Below are 19,850 nucleotides of genomic sequence, written 5' to 3'. Positions count from 1 at the left end.
AATCCCAGCACACATATTTCTATGCCAATACCCTGCCTCTTACCCACACCCAGGGAACAGTCAGTGTGCAGCCTCATTGATTTTTTTTTGGTCATTCTTATTTTCAATTCATCTTAAAGAACCAATCATCTGAATTTCTCCTTTCATGCGGCCTTCTGTTTCTTCCCTTTCTCAGCATCAAAGAACCCTGGTTCCTGACACGTACAAGCGCAAGAAGGAAGTGTTTCCTGGAAACATCTACTCAGATGTACTGATGTTTAAGCTTGCTCCCATCCTGGGAGCTAATGTAACTTTGTGAGATGAAGACGATTTTCTAGCCTGCCTTAGGCACAAACAGCTCTCCAAGAATAAAATTTTAATGAAAACAGTGAAAATGAAGGGGAACTGCCTGAACGGTCCCCCCCCCCCCCCCCCCCGGGATCTTGAAGTGCCTGGAGAGTCACGAAAGAGGGAAAAGGGTGCCCCCGGGTGGGAGAGAAATGAGCATCAGGCCCCACGTGCATGCCGTCCTCAGATGTTAGCTAATGTCCTTGTGCGTGTCTCGTCTGCCCATCAGTGATTAAGATGAAAATACCCTTGAGAGCAGGAGTTCGTGTCTTTGTCCAGATTGCTAATGGAAGACCTAACTCGGTGCATCCTGTGAGCAGGCACTTAGGAAATGTTTCCTCTTAAGGACAACTACTTAGTTGAACACTGGGATAATAATAATAATAATAACTACCAGATACTGAGCCCTCATCATGGGCTGAGCAGTATAATGAGCACTTGACCGAGAGTAGCTTGTCCATTCCTCACAACAACCCTAGGAAGCAGACACCACTATGTTTCCCATCTTACAGTTAAGGAAATCAAGGCTCAGAGACGTTAAGCGTCTTCTCCAAGGTCCCACAGCTAGCATGTGGGAAAGCCAGCAAAATAGTCTGCGTGACTGTGGTGGTTGCCACCAATGGTACAACTCAGCATGGCGGGATGCTTCACAGACTGGTCACAGTGCTCTGTCCTCGTGTTACTTCATTTATCCTCGCAAGAACCCAATGAGGTGCTCAGGGGAGATGTTATTTCCTCATTCTTATGGGAAAGAAACTGCTAGAAGATATACTGTTATAAGTGGCAGGGTGCAGCTAGGAGGCTGGCAAATTCTGTCACTTTCTTCTTCACCCAATATTTCTTAAACTTTTAAGTCTCCAGAATCTGCCTGCCATACTCCCTCCACTGCCAGGGACACTGGGGACAGGGGGTGATGTGACACACAGGGGACAGTTGTGAGGAGAAGGAGGCACAGGGAGGCTGAGGGCCTGGAGGGCAGACTGGCGAGTGCCAGACAGGAATGGAAAGGAAAGCAATCCTAATGGCAGCAATGCATTTTATTCCACATACTAAATCTTCCAGCACTGGGTCCCACATCAATATAATAGTTGGGACCAGATTTGAGCTTTATTTGGTGCTAAATGGAATGGTTAGGAACAAATAAATAAGAGACAATTGAATCGTCTTTCAAAGAGAGTGAAATTGTTCTGAATTGTTATTAGATGGTTACTGTCATCCTGGGCTTTCTATTAAATGGAAATAACACTGTGAATGGTATTTTTTTCACTCAAAAATGTTTTTCTTGCTTTCTGGGTCCTTTGTGAGGCTCTTGTAGGACTGCACATTCCACCCTATTAAGAGCGCTATAAATTCTTGTCTATTTCGGGCTCGATATGCAGTGTGACTTTGCGGCCTAGGAGCAGATTTGTAACACAGCCTTCGTGTCTGGGCGATCTTCTGCCACAGGCAGGGGAAAAAATCTCATTTTCAGGTGCTTTGGGCTGAGAGACGGAGAGATAATCCTGCCAGAGCAATACTCACCTCCGCCTTGCTCCCCCCGCCCCTCCCGTCTGTCCGCCAGAGAGAGGGGCTGCAGGCTCAGAGCGACTGCCTCCAGTTACTGGGCACGGAAGGCCCGGGAGTCAGGCCTGTCTGCGCACCGCTCACCCAGACGCATCCCAGGCCTGCTTAGCTGGTGAGCCCGGTAGTCGCCGTGATGGAAACAAACCACGGGCCTTACATTCACTGAGCCATTTGTTGGGATCCAGCATCAGATACTGTTTGGTCATCTCCAGCTCCTTCATCAGCCACTCGTACTTGGCTCGGACCTCGGCGATTCTCTGCTGGCGGTGCTCCAGAATTTTCAGTTTCGCGTTGAAGCACATGACCTCCTAGCACACGGAGGAGAAGGAGATGGGGGGTGGGGAGAAGGAGAAAAGGACCTTCAGCTCAAATCCAGCCCACGCAACCTCTTCTAGAAAGGAATGCTTACGTGTATGTGAAAAAGGAGCCGCTCACTGGGAAGTCTGGGAGGGACCTGGGCCATCCAGGTGAACTCCTGCTTTGCCAGAGTCAGCTCAGACAACACCACCACAGGTAGGACTATCACAGGCATTTCTTAAATTTATTTCTATTTTTTATTTTTTGGTTAGGAACATTGGCCCTGAGCGAACATCTGTTGCCAGTCTTCCTCTATTTGTGTGTGTGTGAGGAAGACTGGCCCTGGGCTGACATATGTCCCCATCTTCCTCTGCTTTATATGTGGGACGCCTGTGTGGCACGGCTTGATAAGCCGTGCGTATGTCTGTGCCTGGGATCCGAACCTGTGAGCACGGGCCGCTGAAGCGGAGTGTGCGAACTTAACCACTACGCCACCGGCCCAGCCCCTTGGCATTTCTTAAATTTAGAGGGCAGCTGGCGCGTTCCAAGCTGGAGCCAGAAGCTCCCCCAAGAGCCTCTAAGAGGTTTCAGGCGGAAGCACATGGAGCTCTCCAAAGTCCTGTGCAAAGGCCCTTGGCTGGGACAGAGCCTGGCTCCTACCCACACCAGAAGCCCACCGGGAAGTCCCATGGCCTAAGCCCCCGCATCAGGGCACTGCCCTGGGGACCTGCTGGGGGGCTGCCACCGCGTGGGGAGGAGGGGGCTCACCTTGCTGTTGCCCCCTCGTCGCCGCTGCAGCCGCTCCACGTCATCGATTTCATAGACTTTAATCTCGAAGGGTTCCCCGAGGCCTCTCTGGGTGCTGCGCAGGGGGCCGTCCACCCAGCGGACCCCGGGGCCGCCGGCGGGTTTCCTCACAGGGGAGGGGGTGTCGAGGGACAACGCCGGGATGAGCCTCCGTCTCTGAGAGCCTAGGCAGCGGAGAAGCCCAAAGTTAATGTTTCTGAATTTCAATCTTTTTTTTTTTTTTTTTTTAGAATCCAGTTCTGGTCTTACCACTATTACAACATGATGCTAGAATAAACACCTAAAGCATCTTTTAATTTTATTTATTTATTTTATTTTTCCCCCCAAAGCCCCAGCAGATAGTTGTGTGTCATAGTTGCTCATCCTTCTAGTTGCTGTATGTGGGACGCGGCCTCAGCATGGCCGGAGAAGCGGTGCGTCGGTGCGCGCCCGGGATCCGAACCCGGGCTGCCAGCAGTGGAGTGCGCGCACTTAACCGCTAAGCCACGGGGCCGGCCCCTCAATCTTTTAAATATATTTTTGTGATGCGAGGCATGGGGTCGTGACAGGCGCCCCAAGATCTGCAGCAGAGCTGGATTTTAAACGCTCCAACCTCCCGCCAGCACCTCGACATTTCCGCCCTTCGCTGGCACTAAGGCTGTACCTCCAGAAGCTCAGGAAGTCCCTGCCTGACCTCTAGAGCCACCTCCAGGCTCCACCTGTGAAACAAGCACACACGCACACACACACATCAAAACACGGAGTCCAGAACAGTGAGCCCTACTGGCCACACCCTCAGCACGGACATGTGTTAGAGTGAAATTAAAGAGATGTTCGCGTCAGGGAGAAAAGGTCCTAGTGATGGGTCTTGTAGTAACAGAACTTCCAGAAAACACTGTTTATTGCTTACAAGAGCAACACTATACTTAGCACCGAGGAGGTGCCAGGCCCTGTTCGACACACTTTACACATGGTGACGACTGCTAGCTGCCCCCATTCCTGCTCTCCTCTCCTTCTCAGCAAAAGGATGGAGTCCACGCCCCTGTGTGGTACGTGCGCCTAAGCTCCCACACGTGCGATATAAGCAGAGGCGCTGTGTGCAACAGCTAGAGAGTGTCCTTAACAGGTGGGGTATCTGTCCTCTTCTTGAAACCGAGCATGAAGAGGTTAAAAAGTCTTCCCTGGGCTAGAAGAAGTTAGCAAAAACTTGGAGATAAGCTCTGCTAACTGCAGCTGTGCATATTCAGCATAATCAACTGTTGTTTAAAGCTAACCAGGTCTCTCTGTCCCTCCTTAGGACAAGAGGAGTGAGCTGTCTTTCCCAGGGAATCAAGGTCCAGACGTCAAGATTCAGCCTCACAAGGCCAACGCAGGCTGAAGATGAAAACTAACCAGAAAAGTCCAGACAGTCAAGGGAAAGAAATTCAGTCTTCAAGGCCAAATGCAGGCTGGTGGGAAGGTGCCAGCCAGCACGTCCACGTGCTCCCCTTCCCTTACCTAAAACCCCAGCAAATGCTCTCCCTCACAACCTTTAAAACCTTCCCTCCATCTTTCGGGGAGACCGGACAAATTTGAGAGCTCTCATCACCCGGCTGACGTCACGTGAAATAAAAACTCTTTCCTTGCCAGAAGCCTGGCGTTCTGGTTTTATTTGGCCCCTCTTGTGTGGCGGGTAAAGAACCTGGGTATGTATCCGGTAACACTCCTGTCTCCTTTGTCCTGGATCAAGTACGGGCTGATAGCTGGTCCACGAGATGAAGACCAGAAACAACGAAAAACAGGACAGAGGGAGCCTGGATTCCTGTGCCCTGGACACTTTTTACACGATCGCCTACACAGACTCTTTCTTTTTTTTAGATTTAAGTATTCCAGAGCAGGTTTAGGTTCACAGCTAAACTGAGATGAAGGCACAGAGATTTCCCACAGACTCCCCGGCCCCTGACAGCCTCCTCCTCTATCAGCATCCCCCAGCAGAGGGTACATTTGTTACAAGTGATGAACCTACATTGACATAGCATCATCACCCGGAGTCCACAGTTGACATTAGGGTTCCCTCCTGGTGTGGTACATTCTGTGGGTTTGGACAAATGTATAATGACACGTATCCATCATTATAGGATCATACAGAGTAGTTTCACTGCCTTATAAAGTCCCTACATGGACTTTTACATGAGAAACTTAGTCTCTATATTGTTCTTGGGGGTTTTCTCTCGGAGATAAACCTAGTATCTCATTTAATTCTCACAGAATAGGAAACTAAGGTACAAAGACCTTCAGCAACTTGCCCAAGGTCTCAGTATTTTCTTGTTAAAAAAAATCCATTGCCCACATTCTCCACCAAAATAAAAAATAAAAATATCAGAGAATTAATGATTTCCCCAAAGGATGTGTTATGATTAAATGCCACAAAACTTGACCCATAGTAGGTGCTCATTGAACATTAATATCCTTTTGATTGTCTTTCTTCGTAATCTATTTAGGGAGATGAAAAATACAGGAGTCACAGCGAGAGATGACATGCTGATTTGTGCCCTTAGGTCTCAAGAGGATTATGACAAGCAACCAACCGCAGGACGGGCAGGGCAGGCCCACAGCACCAACCAACACCTTTTTTTGTGACCCAGACGTGAGTGAGTGACACCATGACCTGGCCTCTGAGCACAGGGCCTGATCTCTTCATCCACATCTGAAATGGAACTAGCTCTTGCCAAGGGCGACTATCGTGTTTGTTCCCTTGGGTCTGGCCCCCCTCCCAGCGGGAGGTTGCGGGCGTCTCCAGACCTGGCCCCCTGGAAGGGAAGCTGGGCTGTTAAAGGTGAGATCGTGGTGCCGCCTCGAAGAGCTGCCACCTCCTGAGACACCCAAACCTGGCCCCCCTTAACCCACCCTCTGAGGGCAACGGGCATTGAGGAGGCTTGCTTTCTCCGGGGAAAAGGATGGGTGGGAGAGGTGACATCATGCCGCTAGGTTTATCCTGAAGCTGAAGGGAGCCTGATGTGGTTAACTCAGAATTGATACGTGGTCCCCTCCTGAGTTCGGGGAAAGAGGCGGAGTGTGCCTGAAGCCTTAGAGTCCGCACTTGATCTGATTCTGCTTTTAAATAGAATGGACAGACTGCATCCAAAGTTGGACTTGAGCGAGAATGAAGGTGAGCAAGGGAGAGCTTGCACCCCGCCACGAGGCAGCCCCGAGCGCACAAAGGCTGCGCAGCCCTGCCGTCTCTCTAGAGAACGCAGGACGGCCTGTGTGCACTGATGGGCTGCAGCGTTGGAAGCACTGGTTCTCACAGCACCGTTTACCATCAGGGACTCTCAGAGTGTTAGTGCCTTCTCTTCTCCACTCTCCCTCCCTCTATCCTCTTGTCCCTTCTTCCCCTAATTCCAGAGGGTTCTGCCTGCTGAGTGCTCAGCCAGCATGGCCTGATAGACCCTTCTAGAAAACAAAAGACCTTGTACTTCTTTTCTCCAGCTTTGATAGATCCACTGCCTGCTAAGGAGAGCTTAAAGAACCACAGCCTCGGGGAGAAAAACAGCCAGAAGTCTTCCACGTAGAATGAGGGGGCTGCCTTCTCACTAACGATTCGAGGGAGTCAGGGATGTGAAAAGCCACCACCTTTCTGGTGGCGGTGGCAGTCGGGGCAGCACGTGGCTGTTCAGGGCATGGGTGGTCTTTCCTCCAGGGGACAGTGAGGGACGCTAAGTGCAGAGTTAATTTCCCCTACAAAGCTTACTCTGTCCTCTAGGCTCCCTGGGTTTCATATCAAATCTCATGTTTTCCAGCCCAGATCTTTATCTTGTACACACACACACACACACACACACACACACACACACTGAATTATGAAACCAGGAAACATCGACCACTGCAGCAAAGTAAATGTCTGTCTCCTTAGTGTCCAAGACACTCCTGTTATGCCCTTTCTCTCAGCTGGATGATGTGTACTCAGACCCTAGAGAAGGTGACTGGCCCTCCTCCTCACCTCCCCTGACCCTGAGGACAGCAAGCAACCCTCTAAAAGCGGTCAGTAATGTGATGGGCATCGCAGTATTTGAGCCCCACTAGGCGCACATGTTCAGGCGGCTCTGGGATGAGTCTTCAAGAGGTCTGTTTGCACGAGAAATAGGGGAGGAATGGAGGAGGGTCATGGGATGGGTGGTGGATTAGTTATCTATTGTTGTGCAACAGATTACCTCCAAACCTAGCAGCCAAAAACAACAAAGAGGATTCTCTCACTCATTCCTGTGGGTTGGGAATCTGGGAGCAGCTTAGCTGGGTGGTTCTGGCTCAGGGTCTCTCCTGAGCTGCAGTCAAGCTATCAGATGGGGCTGCCGTCATCTTATGGCTTGACTGGGGCTGCAGCAACCAATTCTCAGCTGACTCACGTGGCATTGGCAGGAGGCTTCCGTTCATTGCCCATGGGCCTCTCCATAGGGCTATTTAAGGCATGGCACCTGGCTTCCCCCAGAGTGAGAGAGGGCACCCAAAATGGAAGCTACAGTGTCTTTTGTAACCTAATCTTGAAAGTGACACACCATCATTTCTGCCTTATTCTATTGGACACAGAGATCAACCCTGGTACAGTATGGGAGGGGACTGTACAAGGGTGTGGATACCAGGAGGCAGGGACCATTGGGGGCCACCTGGGAGTCTGGATACCACAGACGGGATGCGACCAGATGAGAAAATATCTGGAACAAGGGCCACCCTCTCTCTCCCTGCAATACCCACTCCAACACCTCATCTGAGATGGAGTAGCAACCACCCTGATCGGGGAGAAAGAAAAGGAAATAAGCCTGAATGCAGAATGACATTTCATTGGGCTACAGCAGCTTAACAGAAATACCCCGAATCCCCATTGCCTTCTTTCCATGCTATCTAGCAACCTTCTCAACTTCCTCACCACGTCAATCCCTGCCAGGGGGGACGTGAGCACCTACTGTTAAGTGTGAGGTAGGCTAGGGGCCAGGCACGGCTTCTCCCACCTGTTAGTAAATGGGCACCGTGGATTTCCTGAGACTTCTCAATTTGGTCACCAGTAAATCAGCTCCATGAATGAACTGGTATCATCCAGTTCTTGCACCTACCCTCTCCAGAGGCGCACTCTGAGCCTTATTTAGGGTACGATGGGGAAGGCTGAGGGCCGGGGCAGGGGAATGTGGTCCAACTGGAGGAATGGAGTTTAATGCTGTGGGGGAAGATTCAGAGGCAGAGATGGTGCCCTCAAAGGGCACAGGGAGCAGTATTACCTACAAGCCACGTCATCACTGGGAGAGGACTGACCACGGGGCCTGGGTCTGGGTCCCCACATGATATAATGATTTCTTGGATTTTCTGCAGGCTCCGCCATCTCCACCTCCCAAGCAGACGCTTCCAGCTTTATGCTGCGCCCAGTCTCTGCCGTGACCACTTCCTTCCAGGTTGCTGGAAAGTCAGAGCAGCATCTGCTGTAAGGGAACTGTGGGGGAAGCGTGTCACTCAGGCAACAGTGGCGTGGGGCCCCGTTGGATGTGGCTTCTCTGCTTTGGGACGGCACAGCCTCCTCCTGGTGTCAGGGGGTCGGGATTTCTTCTCGTTCACTCCCTGCCCATCAGCCTAGCACTCAGTCTGGACACAGAGAAGTCAAGTGTGTAAAAAACTCTAGGCTGATAACTGCCAACAGAGTTTTGCTGCAATGAAATGGCCTAGATTCTACCTGAGAAAGTCAATGTTGGTATTTTAATGAAACTTCCAACCAGGCCTCTCCCGCTAAACAGAGGCTGAGCCCACCCTTGAGCCCACCCTTGCCCTTCCCCGTTCCAGGCTTGGCCACCAGCTACACACATTAAGAGGGGCCACTGACCCACCACGGCCCATCTCACTCTATCCTCTCCAGCACTGACGGCCCAGCGAGAAGTCTGATATTGAGTCTTCCACTTTTTTTTTTTTTTTTTTTGCTGAGGAAGATTCGCCCTGAGCTAACATCTGTGCCGATCATCCTCTGTTTTGTACGTGGGTCGCCACCACAGCGTACTGGCCACTGACGAGTGGTGTAGGTCCGCACCTGGGAACTGAACCCAGGCTGCGGATGTGGAGTGCACCGAACTTAACCTACCTTAACTTAACCTAGGCCACAGGGCTGGGCCCTTGAGCCTTCCACTTTTAATATCACTGAGTCCAGCTAGAAGTGCCCACACTGAGTCTCAAGATGCTGCCTCTGAGGGCGAATGTCAGGAAGCGCGGGGTTCTGAGTGCTGAGGACTCGCAGCATTCCTTGGGGCACGTGTTTCTGTCCATTCCCAAACTCCTGCCCCTAAGAACCCGCCATCATTAGCTTTCCCTCCACCACGCACCATCTTCATTCTGACTCAAGGTATGGGCACTAGGAAGACAATGAATCAAAAGCAAAAAGAACTAGTGCTGAATGGAACCTCAGCCATCAGAGATGAGCAGGGAGGGACGGAAAATAACTGTGTGTGTGATTTTATTGACCAACAAGAGCAGCTGCATGGCCTCCCAGATGAATGATGATGCTGGCTGTACTGCCTGCTGTAGAGTTTAATTGAAGAGTGAACTTTTCCCAAGCTGGGGATGAGATGGGCAAGTGCCCCGGGGCCACAGAGTGCTCCTCTAGGGGGAGCCTAGGCCCTCCCATGCCCTCTCTGGGATGCTCAGGCCTGCACCCACCTCCACCCACTCCCTACTCCAAGGGGCTTCCTTGGTGTCTTAGGAGTCATTTACTTTTCTATTTTCTTCCCTCTGCACAGTCAAAAAAGTTCTCTCATTCTGAACCCTTTCTCATCTGTCTCTAAGTGGAGTCTTGTAGAAGCACTCTGGAAACCTTAAATCTGCCGGCAAGCAGCTTGTCTTCCTCCTGTTTTCATTAAGCCGGTGACCACTGTGTTTCTTGAATTCATTAAAACAAAACAAGATCGCCCCTGAGAACCAAATGAACAGTGGAGGGTGGGCAGAGCAAACCAAGGTGCTCTCAGGTCCTTATGAAGAGTAAATCGTTGCAATTTTTGGCAGCGGCTCTTTGAACTGAACTCACTATCCCGTCAGTCGGTAATGTTTACTCAGCACCCAGGGAAGGGCAGGCATGGTGCTGGTGCTTAGAGTGGCAAAGGAAACAGAAGGTGGGCTCAACATTTACCCCACTGTCACCAGCGGGGTATAGAAAAGCACTCTGGGCTAATTTGTAGGACCATGCTGCCAGCCAGCCAGCCACCCAGCCAACCAACCAACCAATGAATCAATCAATAGCATCCAATTGATTCATGGTAACCCGCCCAGGCTCCATGCTGGGTCCCCAGCAGGCTGGGTGAAGTGCAGAACAGGTCTCACAGGAGCTCACGTCCAGGCAGGTCAAGCCCTGGGCACATCCCAGAACCGACGTGCTCCCTGGGTTGGCTCCTCTTCGGGCAGACCCTCCCTCTCTCCTTGGCTTTCTAGAAGCGGAGTCACACCTTACCTGGGCCTGCTGCAGTGGGAATGAACCTCCTTTAGAACAAGGTGCTGACCTAATTTTCAGATTTCCCCAGCCAGCCCAAGAGAAGGAAAGAGAGAGAAAAGAAGCCAAGGGGGTAACACACCAGGCGTGTGACATGTCAGGGACTGAGGAAGAAGATCCTGTGTCCCAGAAGATGTCACATGACATGTAATTTGTGACGCGAAAGAGCCGTCAGGGTGAGGACTGGGGCTCGGCGTGGGGCCAGAATGATGCAGTCATGGCACAAACTGCCTATCACCGATTTACATCCTCTCAGCAACTTAATGCCCTCTGGCCAGGACAGACCGTGCTCCCCCTGGGCTGGTTGTCATCACTCTAATCCATGGCTAATGGCTATACACAAGTTTATGTCACTGACCGCAGAGGGGCTGGCAAGGAACTGTGGCTGGATCAATGAAAATCCATCGATAAAGGCAACACAGCTTCTCTCACCTTATCACACTCTCAGTCAAGAACCGGTAATGACTCCCCATTGCCAACTACAATAGTTCTTCTTATAGTTGCCAGATGTTCAAGGTGTAACTTGATCTGGGCCTACATTTTCTCTCTGTCATTACATCCATTAAGAATATCCCGCAATACAAACAAATACTGAATCATTATGTCGTACACCTGAATATAATGTTAGATGTTAATTATATCAATAATAAAATTTAAAATTTTTTAAAAAATACATAAAAAAAAAGAACATCCCCCTTGTTGAGTTAATCTCACTCTCGCTGCCCCAGACTTGTGCTCCATTTCTGCCTCAGCCTACAACGCCCTCCACCCTCTGCCTGAGCATCCTTCAAGGCCCCGTTCAATCCCAGCGTGTCCCGCAGCCTCTTCCATTGGTCCGGACCCTCCCTATGTCTAAATGCCCCCTACACTTAGGTCTCTCTGGCCTGCTCAGCACTTGGCAACATGCCTTGGTCCGTGTTCTCTGTTCCACACTTTTAGTCTTTTCTCTCCAATTAGATCACAGACTTCTTATAGTGGCCTTGTCTCCTATGCTGCCTGCCCCTCCCCCACCACACGTGAAACTTCCATGTCACCCAGCTCTAACAGCACAGAGAGGCCTGATCAATACTCAACAACTGAAAATAAATCCCACTGACTCTGGATCATCTTCTGGAAAGGAAGCTCGTCATATTACCACCTATATTCTTTATGTTGTTTGCATGATCTCATATGACGTGAACATCAGAAAGACCATGGTGGTTCCCTACCAACCCCTTCAGTTTACTTGTACGTGAGAAAATTGAAGCTCAGACAGGATAGTTATTCCCTAAAGGTCACACAGCCTAAGAGCCCAGGTCTCCTGCTTTCTAGCTCAGTCTTCGCCCTGCACCACGCTATGGCCGATGGAACCAGCCTCATTCCGTGCTCTCTCCGCCAACATGGATCTCCAGGATGGGAGTGAAATGGTGAACCATAGCGATGTTTGGTTGTTTCCACGGTTACATCCACTACAAAGCACTCAGAGCTTAAGTTATCTTCCTAGTAATATATTTCTAGTTCATTTTTACTAAGGAAATAACCAAAGCATTTAAATTTTCCAAATTCAAAAGCAATCTCTGATAAAAGATAACTGCCTGTCTCCTCTGCGGTTCCAAACATCTCCAGTAATTGTAAAATCTGGCCATCTAGCTAGGAATTTCCTATGAGGAGTTTTATGGCTTTTCTTAAAGAAGTTGCTTTTGATTTATGCTGATCATGTCTGACAGCCAGCATTTCTCTTAATAATAATCATAAATAAGTGAGACAAGGTCACCTAACCTGCAAGGAGCATATCTCCACTGCCATATCCATTACGGAGCCCTGGATCAACGGCAGCTGCTCACAAGGGTCCAGCGCCCTCGGCACTCTCTTAAATCCATCTCTGGCACCCAGCTTGGTGCATCGATTTTACACTGTTTTCCCTCCAACAGCCCAACCTAACAAGGGCCCCTCAGAGGACAGCACTTATGAGAGGAGGCAGCACCAAGCAAGGACGTGTGCAGAGCCCGCTGTCCACTCTCTAAGCAGTTACTTCGCGCGGCTTTTCTCCCTTTTTACTCCAGTGTAACAGCCAAACCAAAAAATGCCGGTTGTCTTAAAAAAAGAGTAGAAGACACTGAAAGAAGAAAATGGATTGGGAGATTCAAGGCACTAAATCAGAGCACGAGAAAGCGCTCTATAATGCTCAAATCCTCGGGAGCACATAGCAGGTAACACACAACGGTCTGGGCTTTGAAGACCAAGACTGGGTAGACTGGATTAAGGTTTATTAACCAAGGACTGGGAAGGCCAGCAGGTTGTTTTTTTCCTGCAAAGACTCTGGCTTAGATCAACTTGTTATTTTTAGTAACTAACATCAATACATTTTAATGACCTTGACCCTGAAAACAGGACAGAGCAGCTGTTGTGTTCTACTGAATGGTTTGTCGTCCTCCACTGGTCTTATACACGGTTCTTCTCCCGGGTCTGCGGCTTAGACGCTGAGGGCTGAGGGCCTGGAGTGGAGCTTGTCAAAGTGGGTCGAAGCCTGAAGCACACACCAGCTGGGAAATAAAGATGGCAAGGTTCTGACGGCCAAGAGGACTCCTGAACATGCTCGGAGTGTAACATCCTCATAAGTTTCCATGATCTCTGATGGGGTGGGCGGATGGGATGATCTACATCATAAGCTAGAATTATGACATGACATCATTGTCTAGAATGATGACACGACAGCATAATCCCTTGAGGTTGGTTTCTTTGATTTGAGGCAGACAAATGGTTTATGATGTGGAGATGATGACCACAGCCCTTACATTTGGTTGGAACATTCCAGAGCTTGTGCTTGCCTATGGTGGGAGAATAGGAAAAAGCAACCCAGTGGTTGAGAGGAAAAGCCTGTGGGAGTTGCTGGAGCAGCTGCAGGAAAGGGGAGGCCCCACTGCTGGGTCTCACCCTGTCTTTTAATTCCAAATATGCTGGTGGCACCAATATTCTGCAGGGCAATGGTTTCCGAGAGCTCTCGGAGAGCCTCGGGTTCCACAGAAGGGCCACAGTGTGGCAAAGGACAGGCTAGCAGGACAGGACCCCATGCCACCCTCACATCAACCAAGGTGCAGCACTGCACACGGGGCTCTGCACGAGATGGCTTCAGTAAAAAGCGAGGCCTCCTGCTAAGCAAGGAGGAGGGGTGATTTCTTTGGAAGCCATTTAAGAGCCAAGATGAAAAGATGTCCTTGGTCCCTCTCTCTCTTACTGACCTTTCACCTCACCTAGCCCCTGATACCAGGGCCACCAGCTCTGATCTAGGTCCTCTTCTTCTCGCCCATCGTCACTTACTGTCACGTCACCCAAAACTCCAACTAACAAGTCAGTGGGCTTTTTACATGAATTCCTCTGGAGTATTCTGACAGGAGATTCCTGGAGATGGCAAAGACATCCTCAAAACACACGCATTTTGGGCACTCTGGTGTGCGTGTGTTTGCTGGTGTATAGTGTGTGTGTGTATATATGTGTGTATGGGGGGTGGGCACATTTCAGGCCCCGTGGTGGGTGTGCATACGTGATTGTGCATGAGTGTCTTGGGGGCGTGGAGGAAGGGCCTCTCCCATTGCACTTTCAATGAGTCAGAGAGAGGCTGCCATGGTCTTAGGGGCCACCAGCCCCACGTTTCGGAGTCTGTGGCCATGAGGGTAGCTACCCTGACCAGATCCCTCAGAGGCTCCACGCAGCGGTATTCTTGGTCCTTGAGCACACAAACCCAGGTCTCCAGGCATGGCGGGGCTGGGAACCAATGGAGGAACCGGCAGGTTCACCCTCACAGCCGGTGAGCCTGGAGCCGGCGTTCCCGGCGGCCCCCAGCGCTCTGCCTTTTAACCGCGCTGATGACCGAGGGGCATTCACAGCCTTAGGGCATCATGATGCCCAAACCGTGCAACCCGCCACGGCTATGTCCCAGCTGAGGCCTGCAGGGTGACAGGCTTGGGGAAAGGAGAGACCGGGTGTCAACCCCATGTGGCCTGGACACCCCTCCCCAGCCGCGCGGGACACGGCAGCGGGGGGTTCAGCAGCTGGTCCTGGGCGCCTACCTGCGTTGGAGCGTTTCTTTGGGGTCTTGAGGCTCCGGCCCCGGCCGCCGAGCGAGCTGCTGTTCTCGCTCATGGAGTCCTGGGCGGAGGACGCGCTGCCGGTGGCCTCGCTGTCGCGCATCATGCTCTCGTAGCCGCTGCTGCCGCCGCTGTGGTAGAAGAGCGCCGTCTTCCCCATGGCCGGCGGCAGCTCCCCGCTCAGCACGCTGCTGTTGTCGCTGCCGTGGCCGCTGCTGCAGCGGTGGGGCTTCCGCGGCGGCGTCACCTTGCTGTAGGGCGACGGCAGCAGGGGCGCGGCGGCCGGCTTGTCGTCGCCGGGGCCCCCGCGCTCCTCGGCCTCGGGCCCGGCGCGCAGCGGCAAGCCCCGGGCGCCCGCGCCGCCCTGCAGCAGCTCCGAGATGCGCCCGTTCACCGCGCGCAGCGGCAGCTTGGAGGCCAGGCCCGCGCCCCGGCTGCGGCTGAGCGACTGGGTGGACCAGGACATGTGCTTCCCGCTCGGGGGCAGGCTGGAGCTCTGGCCCACCGACTGCGGCAGAGACTTGGTGGAGAAGCTCAGGGTTTTGGTGGTGGACGCGGCCAGGCTGCGCGCCTTGGGGCTGGCCAGGAGCAGCTTGCTCACGGCCGAGATCTTGGACTGGCTGGCCTTGGGCGAGGCCCCCGCCGACTGGCTGGGGCCCGGGGTGGTGGGCGAGGCCCCGGCGCTGCGGCCCGGGCTCCTCCCCGCGCGGGGCATGGTGCTGTCCTTGCCCGCGTGCAGCCGGGCGCTCATGGAGGACAGGCTCTCGGCCCTCTCCAGCGAGAGGCATTCGTAGTGGCTGACTGTCGTCCTGCCCAGAGAGTTGGTCCTGCTGGCCAGCTGCTCCAGTTTGGCGCTGAAGAGCTTGCTGCTGCTGCTGGCATCCTTCGCCTTGCCGCTGGGCTCATCCGGGAAGCTGGCCGAGAAGGGCGCTGGCTGGTTCAAGGGGCTGCTGCTGGTGCTGCTGCAGGCACTGTGCTGGGGGCTGGCCCGGTTCTTCTGGTCCAAGCTGGACTTCCGGACAGGGGGCAGAGGTGGGGTCCCTTTGGGCCGAGCCAAGGCGCAATGCTTGGGTGACGCCACCTTCCTCTCCAGGGTCGCCTTGGAGAGCTGGGTGCCGAAAGCTGCACCAATCCCGTTGGTCTCGGCGGCGCAGTGGTAGAAGAGGCTGTCCGGCTCCTCCTGTCTGCTGGCTTTCTGAAAAGCCCTGGGCAGGCTGCTCGACTTGAGGCTTTTGCTGGGATGCACGGGGCTCTGGGCAGCCAAGCTGGGCAGTGCCATCTCACAGCCATCCACGACCCTCCTGAAGCTGTCGGCCACGGGGGAGGCGGACACCTCACCGCTGCTGCTGCTCAGCCTGTCACCGGGGCTGGCCTTCCTGTCCTGTTCCCCCTCTGCTCTGGCCTCAGGCTGTGGGGGGCCGGCCGCGGTCTCGTACCTCATCCTTTCCTCCCTGGGATAAGCACTCTCTGTTTCTCCCTCCTCTTCTCGTTTTAGCCAGGGGTCCTCAAATTTCATCTCTTTCTTGGTGCTGGTTTCCTTGCTCTCCTGGGACTGGGCTGCTTTGGGGCCTGAGCTGATGGTGGCAACGGATGCCTCAGGCTCTTGGAGGTTCCGGGGGCTCATGGCGATGCAGGGGTAAACCGTGATGTTGGTCTTCATGGGGATGTACCCTTCGCAGCCGCTCAGATTTGCCGTATTGGAGATGGTGACCATGGCCTTGCCCAGGGTGGATATCTGGCAGCCTTTGACGGGGGTGGCTTTGTTGAAAGAGTCTTCCCCCATTTCAGACAAGATGAGCAAATTGTCAGGGCCGGCCTTGGGCTTCTCTCGGCACACCACAGAGGTGTTCTGGATGCTGCCGACAAAGTCCGAGGCCGGAGGATCTGCCATTGCTTCCCTGTGCCCAAAACACGTCTGCGCTATGAAACTGTGGCACGACTGCTCGCCGTCGCTGCCCGCGCTCATCTCGCTCAGCCAGGAGCTGATGGAGGAACGCCTGCTCCCCGCCTCCCGGCCCTTGTCGTCCAGGCTCAGCTTTGGGAGGGGCAAGAACTGCGTGATGCTGACCTCGGAGACGGGAGCCATGCTGGAGTAGCACTCCAGGTCCTCGCTGACGCTGCCGATGATGCTGACGGGCCGGGAGCCCGAGGCCAAGGCCTGCACAGAGCAGTCGCTGTTGAAGCTGATGATGCTGGTGGGGCGGCCGTTTTCCAGAACCCCACTGATGGTCAGCTCCTCCACCAGCGTGAACACCAGCTCATCCTCACCGTTCAGCTCCAGGGGCTGCTGTACTGTCACCATCGTGGTGCTCACGATCTCCTTCTTGGAATCTGGAGAAGTTGCTGCCTGATGCTCGTCATCGGCGGAGGTTTCAGGGAAACCTTCGCTCCCAGCAGACATGGATTTCTTCAAAACCTGGGGGCTCATACCCACCGGGGGGGTCCGTACCTCAGGCTGCAGCAGGGACTCACTAGGTACCATGCCAGAATCCTTGCTCAAGGTTGGCAGCGGGGCAGCGGAAGGCAGGACGCCCTTCTGCGTGTAGACTTTGCATCTCTGCGAAGGAGAGCTGGCCGGCTTGTACTCTGAGGTCTTGGACAGGCTGGCGATGCCCAGCCGGGGGGAGCCCATCGGCCTGGGCTTGCCTTCCACAAAGCCACAGGAGTTCAGGCTTTCTCGGCTGCTCTGGAGGCTGGGGCTCTGCACCAGCTGGGAGGAACTGTGCTGGCCGCTGCTGCCCGGGATGCTCCTGGGCGAGGCAGGGGCGGGGCTGTTGGCGAGCACTGCAGCAGGGACAGGTGAGTGATTCCTCTGCATCTTGGAGACCAAGGGGTCAGTGCCTTCTCTATCAGGCAGCTGGCCATCTGACTCGTTATCTTCCTTATCAGACTCACAGAACAGGTTCGCCCCCGCTGCTTGGCTTAATGGGGGACACTTGCTTGCCTGCTCTGCCCCAAACTGGGCAGGCAGCTCTTCAAAAGGAAACCTACTGGGCTCTTCGCTGCCATCGATGCAATCCAGCCTCTCCTGCAGCTCAGCGAACGTGTTGCACTTCAAGCAGTCCCTCTCTGATTTGCTGGCCGCGGCCTCTCCAGCCTCCGTGGGCCGGCTGTCGCCCCTGGTCTTCTGCAGGGCCGGCACGATAGGGACAAAGTCTGGGGGCCCCTCGTTGTCGGTGAGCTCCTTGTCAGAGAGGGCCGTGCCGTTTGGCCCAATGTAGATGACCGTGTCACAGGACTGCTCGCTGCTGGAGGAGTAGTCGGGGTCGCTGGGCAGGTGAGGGATCGGGAAGTCCGCATCGACTGCGGCCCTGGCGTGGAAGGGTCTCAGCTGGGTGGGCCTGCGCATCCTGCCTTCTTCACAGGAGCTCTCTCCCCCGGAGGAACTCGACGTGTACTGGCAGGGAGAGCAGAACAGTTAGCGGGGGCGGCTCTTCCAAGACAGCCCTCCCAGCGAGCCCGACATTGATACACCTGCTGACTCGAAACAGGCCGCCCTGGTGGGCCTCCCTACATAGGGGCTGTTACCTGGCGTGTGCCAGGCCAGTGCGCCCCAGCTTCCCATGTCATGGCCTCATATGTGAAGGATAACCCCCGTGTGACACACTGGGGAAACAGAGGCTACTCATGAAAGGAAGTGACCAGCTCAGGGCCCGTCTGACCTCCTGAGGGCTGAGCGGTCACCAACTTGGCACACCTAAGCCATGTATGGCACCTGGTGCCATGGAACACTGGTGGGAAAGACCTGTTTTCAACAAAAAACGATACAAAAAGGAGGGGGGACAACGCCCTACACATCACCAGCGGGCCCCGAATCAGAGTGACCACAATCACAGATTATTTTCTCAAACATTCTTGTCACACCACCACCTCCTGGCTTTGCCTCTGCCTGGGAGAACGAGCCCAGTGGTTTCTAGCGGACTCTTGGCATCAACCAGAAACCAATGAACTAACATGGCAAACCCAGCAGCCTGAAAATGCCTCCCGGAAATGCAGGGAAGTAGGACCACGTGAGCAAGGAGCTAACAACCCTCTTTGGGGTCAGCCAGTTGAAGGACAGGGTTCCCGACCTACACAGGACCAAGGCAGGCGAGAAACTGAATATTTCCTGTCTCTCCAAAATTTTTCATCTCACAGAAGCCATCACTTGAACTATCTAAAGTGGACCAGGCGCTCCCTGTTAGGGGTCCAGGCTGGATGAGCGGGGGCAGCATCAGCTGTGGGGAGGGGACGTGACCTTCTTCTGTATTGGCCGGAAGGTCTTCCTGCCCCGAGGTGGACGCTGAGCCACGCAGCGGCAGCCATCCTCGCCCGTGCCCCTGGTGCTCGGGGATTAGAAATATCGATTCGGCTCTTGCTGATTCAGTTCCAGGGCAGGGCTCAGAAAGTTCCCGCATCCACCACACCCCTTGCGAGCTCCTTACCTTTGTTTTCTTCTTCTTCATCCTCAAGACTCTCGAGGCGATCTGGATGGTGGACAGGGTTTCCGCGTAGTTCCCGGCCGCGGCCGAGATGTGAGCGATCATGGTGGTGCGACAGTTCACGTTCCCCAGGGACTCTCGCAGCAGCATGGTGAGCTTGCTTTCTCTGCCCAACAAAGTGAATTAAGGCTGCATTAGCGGGCCGTGCTTCACTGTGGCTGTCAGGGCGGGTCTTCAGGCCTTGACAGGGCTTTTTCATTGTGGGCAGTGGGGTTTTTTTTTTTCCCTTTTTTTTTTAATGGCATACTAATTAACATCGTTTTATAGCATGGGGCTATTTGTAGTTGGCAGCTGAGCAAGTGCTTCTAACCCTAAAGATGGAATTCATGCAAAACACCTCCCTTGGCACTACCGTCCTGGCTGTGATGGGGTATTCCTGTGAGTCTGTGTGTTTGCATATGACACTGCACGTAAGGACACCTGGGAATAGAAACGAGAGGAAGGGATCAAGAAAATGGCTTTGTGATGGGTGATTTGGCGTGCCCTCTGCACACGTGGCCCTTCTCAGTGAGTTTCTGTAGTTCCCCAGCCACGAGCTTGTACTGAAGATCTAGGTGTTGATAATACATGCAAAGTTTCTTCTGCCAAAGAGTTGCAACCACTTCATTGCCATTGTCTCTTAACTCTCACATTTGCACACAGTCGTAATGAAGGTATTCATATTCCTGATTGTAAGTGCAGAAACACAGATTCCCGCCCATGCACTCAATCAGCAACAGAAAGAACTTTCTAGAAAGGCCTCCTCTGGGGACTGCAGGTGCTGTGAGGGGCCAGCACCCTGAGTGATGATAATGAGGCCCAGGAGTTTATAGCCTGCGTTTCTAGACTCTTTAAAAGCTGACCCAG

The 19,850-nt window shown here is 53.3% G+C and overlaps 1 protein-coding gene across 1 annotated transcript in view; it reads right to left on the bottom strand.

Moving 5' to 3' along the window:
• KIF26B (kinesin family member 26B) overlaps positions 1-19,850 on the bottom strand; it is a 455,674-nt gene that overhangs the window by 7,979 nt on the left and 427,845 nt on the right. The window contains exons 11-14 of the mRNA XM_058533562.1: positions 18,948-19,110; positions 14,506-17,920; positions 2,956-3,158; positions 2,048-2,198 (exon numbers count right to left, since the gene is read on the bottom strand). Of these exons, the coding sequence (XP_058389545.1) occupies positions 2,048-2,198; positions 2,956-3,158; positions 14,506-17,920; positions 18,948-19,110 (3,932 nt within the window). The remainder of the gene's footprint in view (positions 1-2,047; positions 2,199-2,955; positions 3,159-14,505; positions 17,921-18,947; positions 19,111-19,850) is intronic.

The sequence above is a fragment of the Diceros bicornis genome, chromosome 38 (assembly GCF_020826845.1).
Source record: "Diceros bicornis minor isolate mBicDic1 chromosome 38, mDicBic1.mat.cur, whole genome shotgun sequence".
NCBI lineage: Eukaryota > Metazoa > Chordata > Mammalia > Perissodactyla > Rhinocerotidae > Diceros > Diceros bicornis.
Note: the sequence above shows the minus strand (reverse complement) of the source record. Positions and strands in the feature narration are given on the sequence as shown.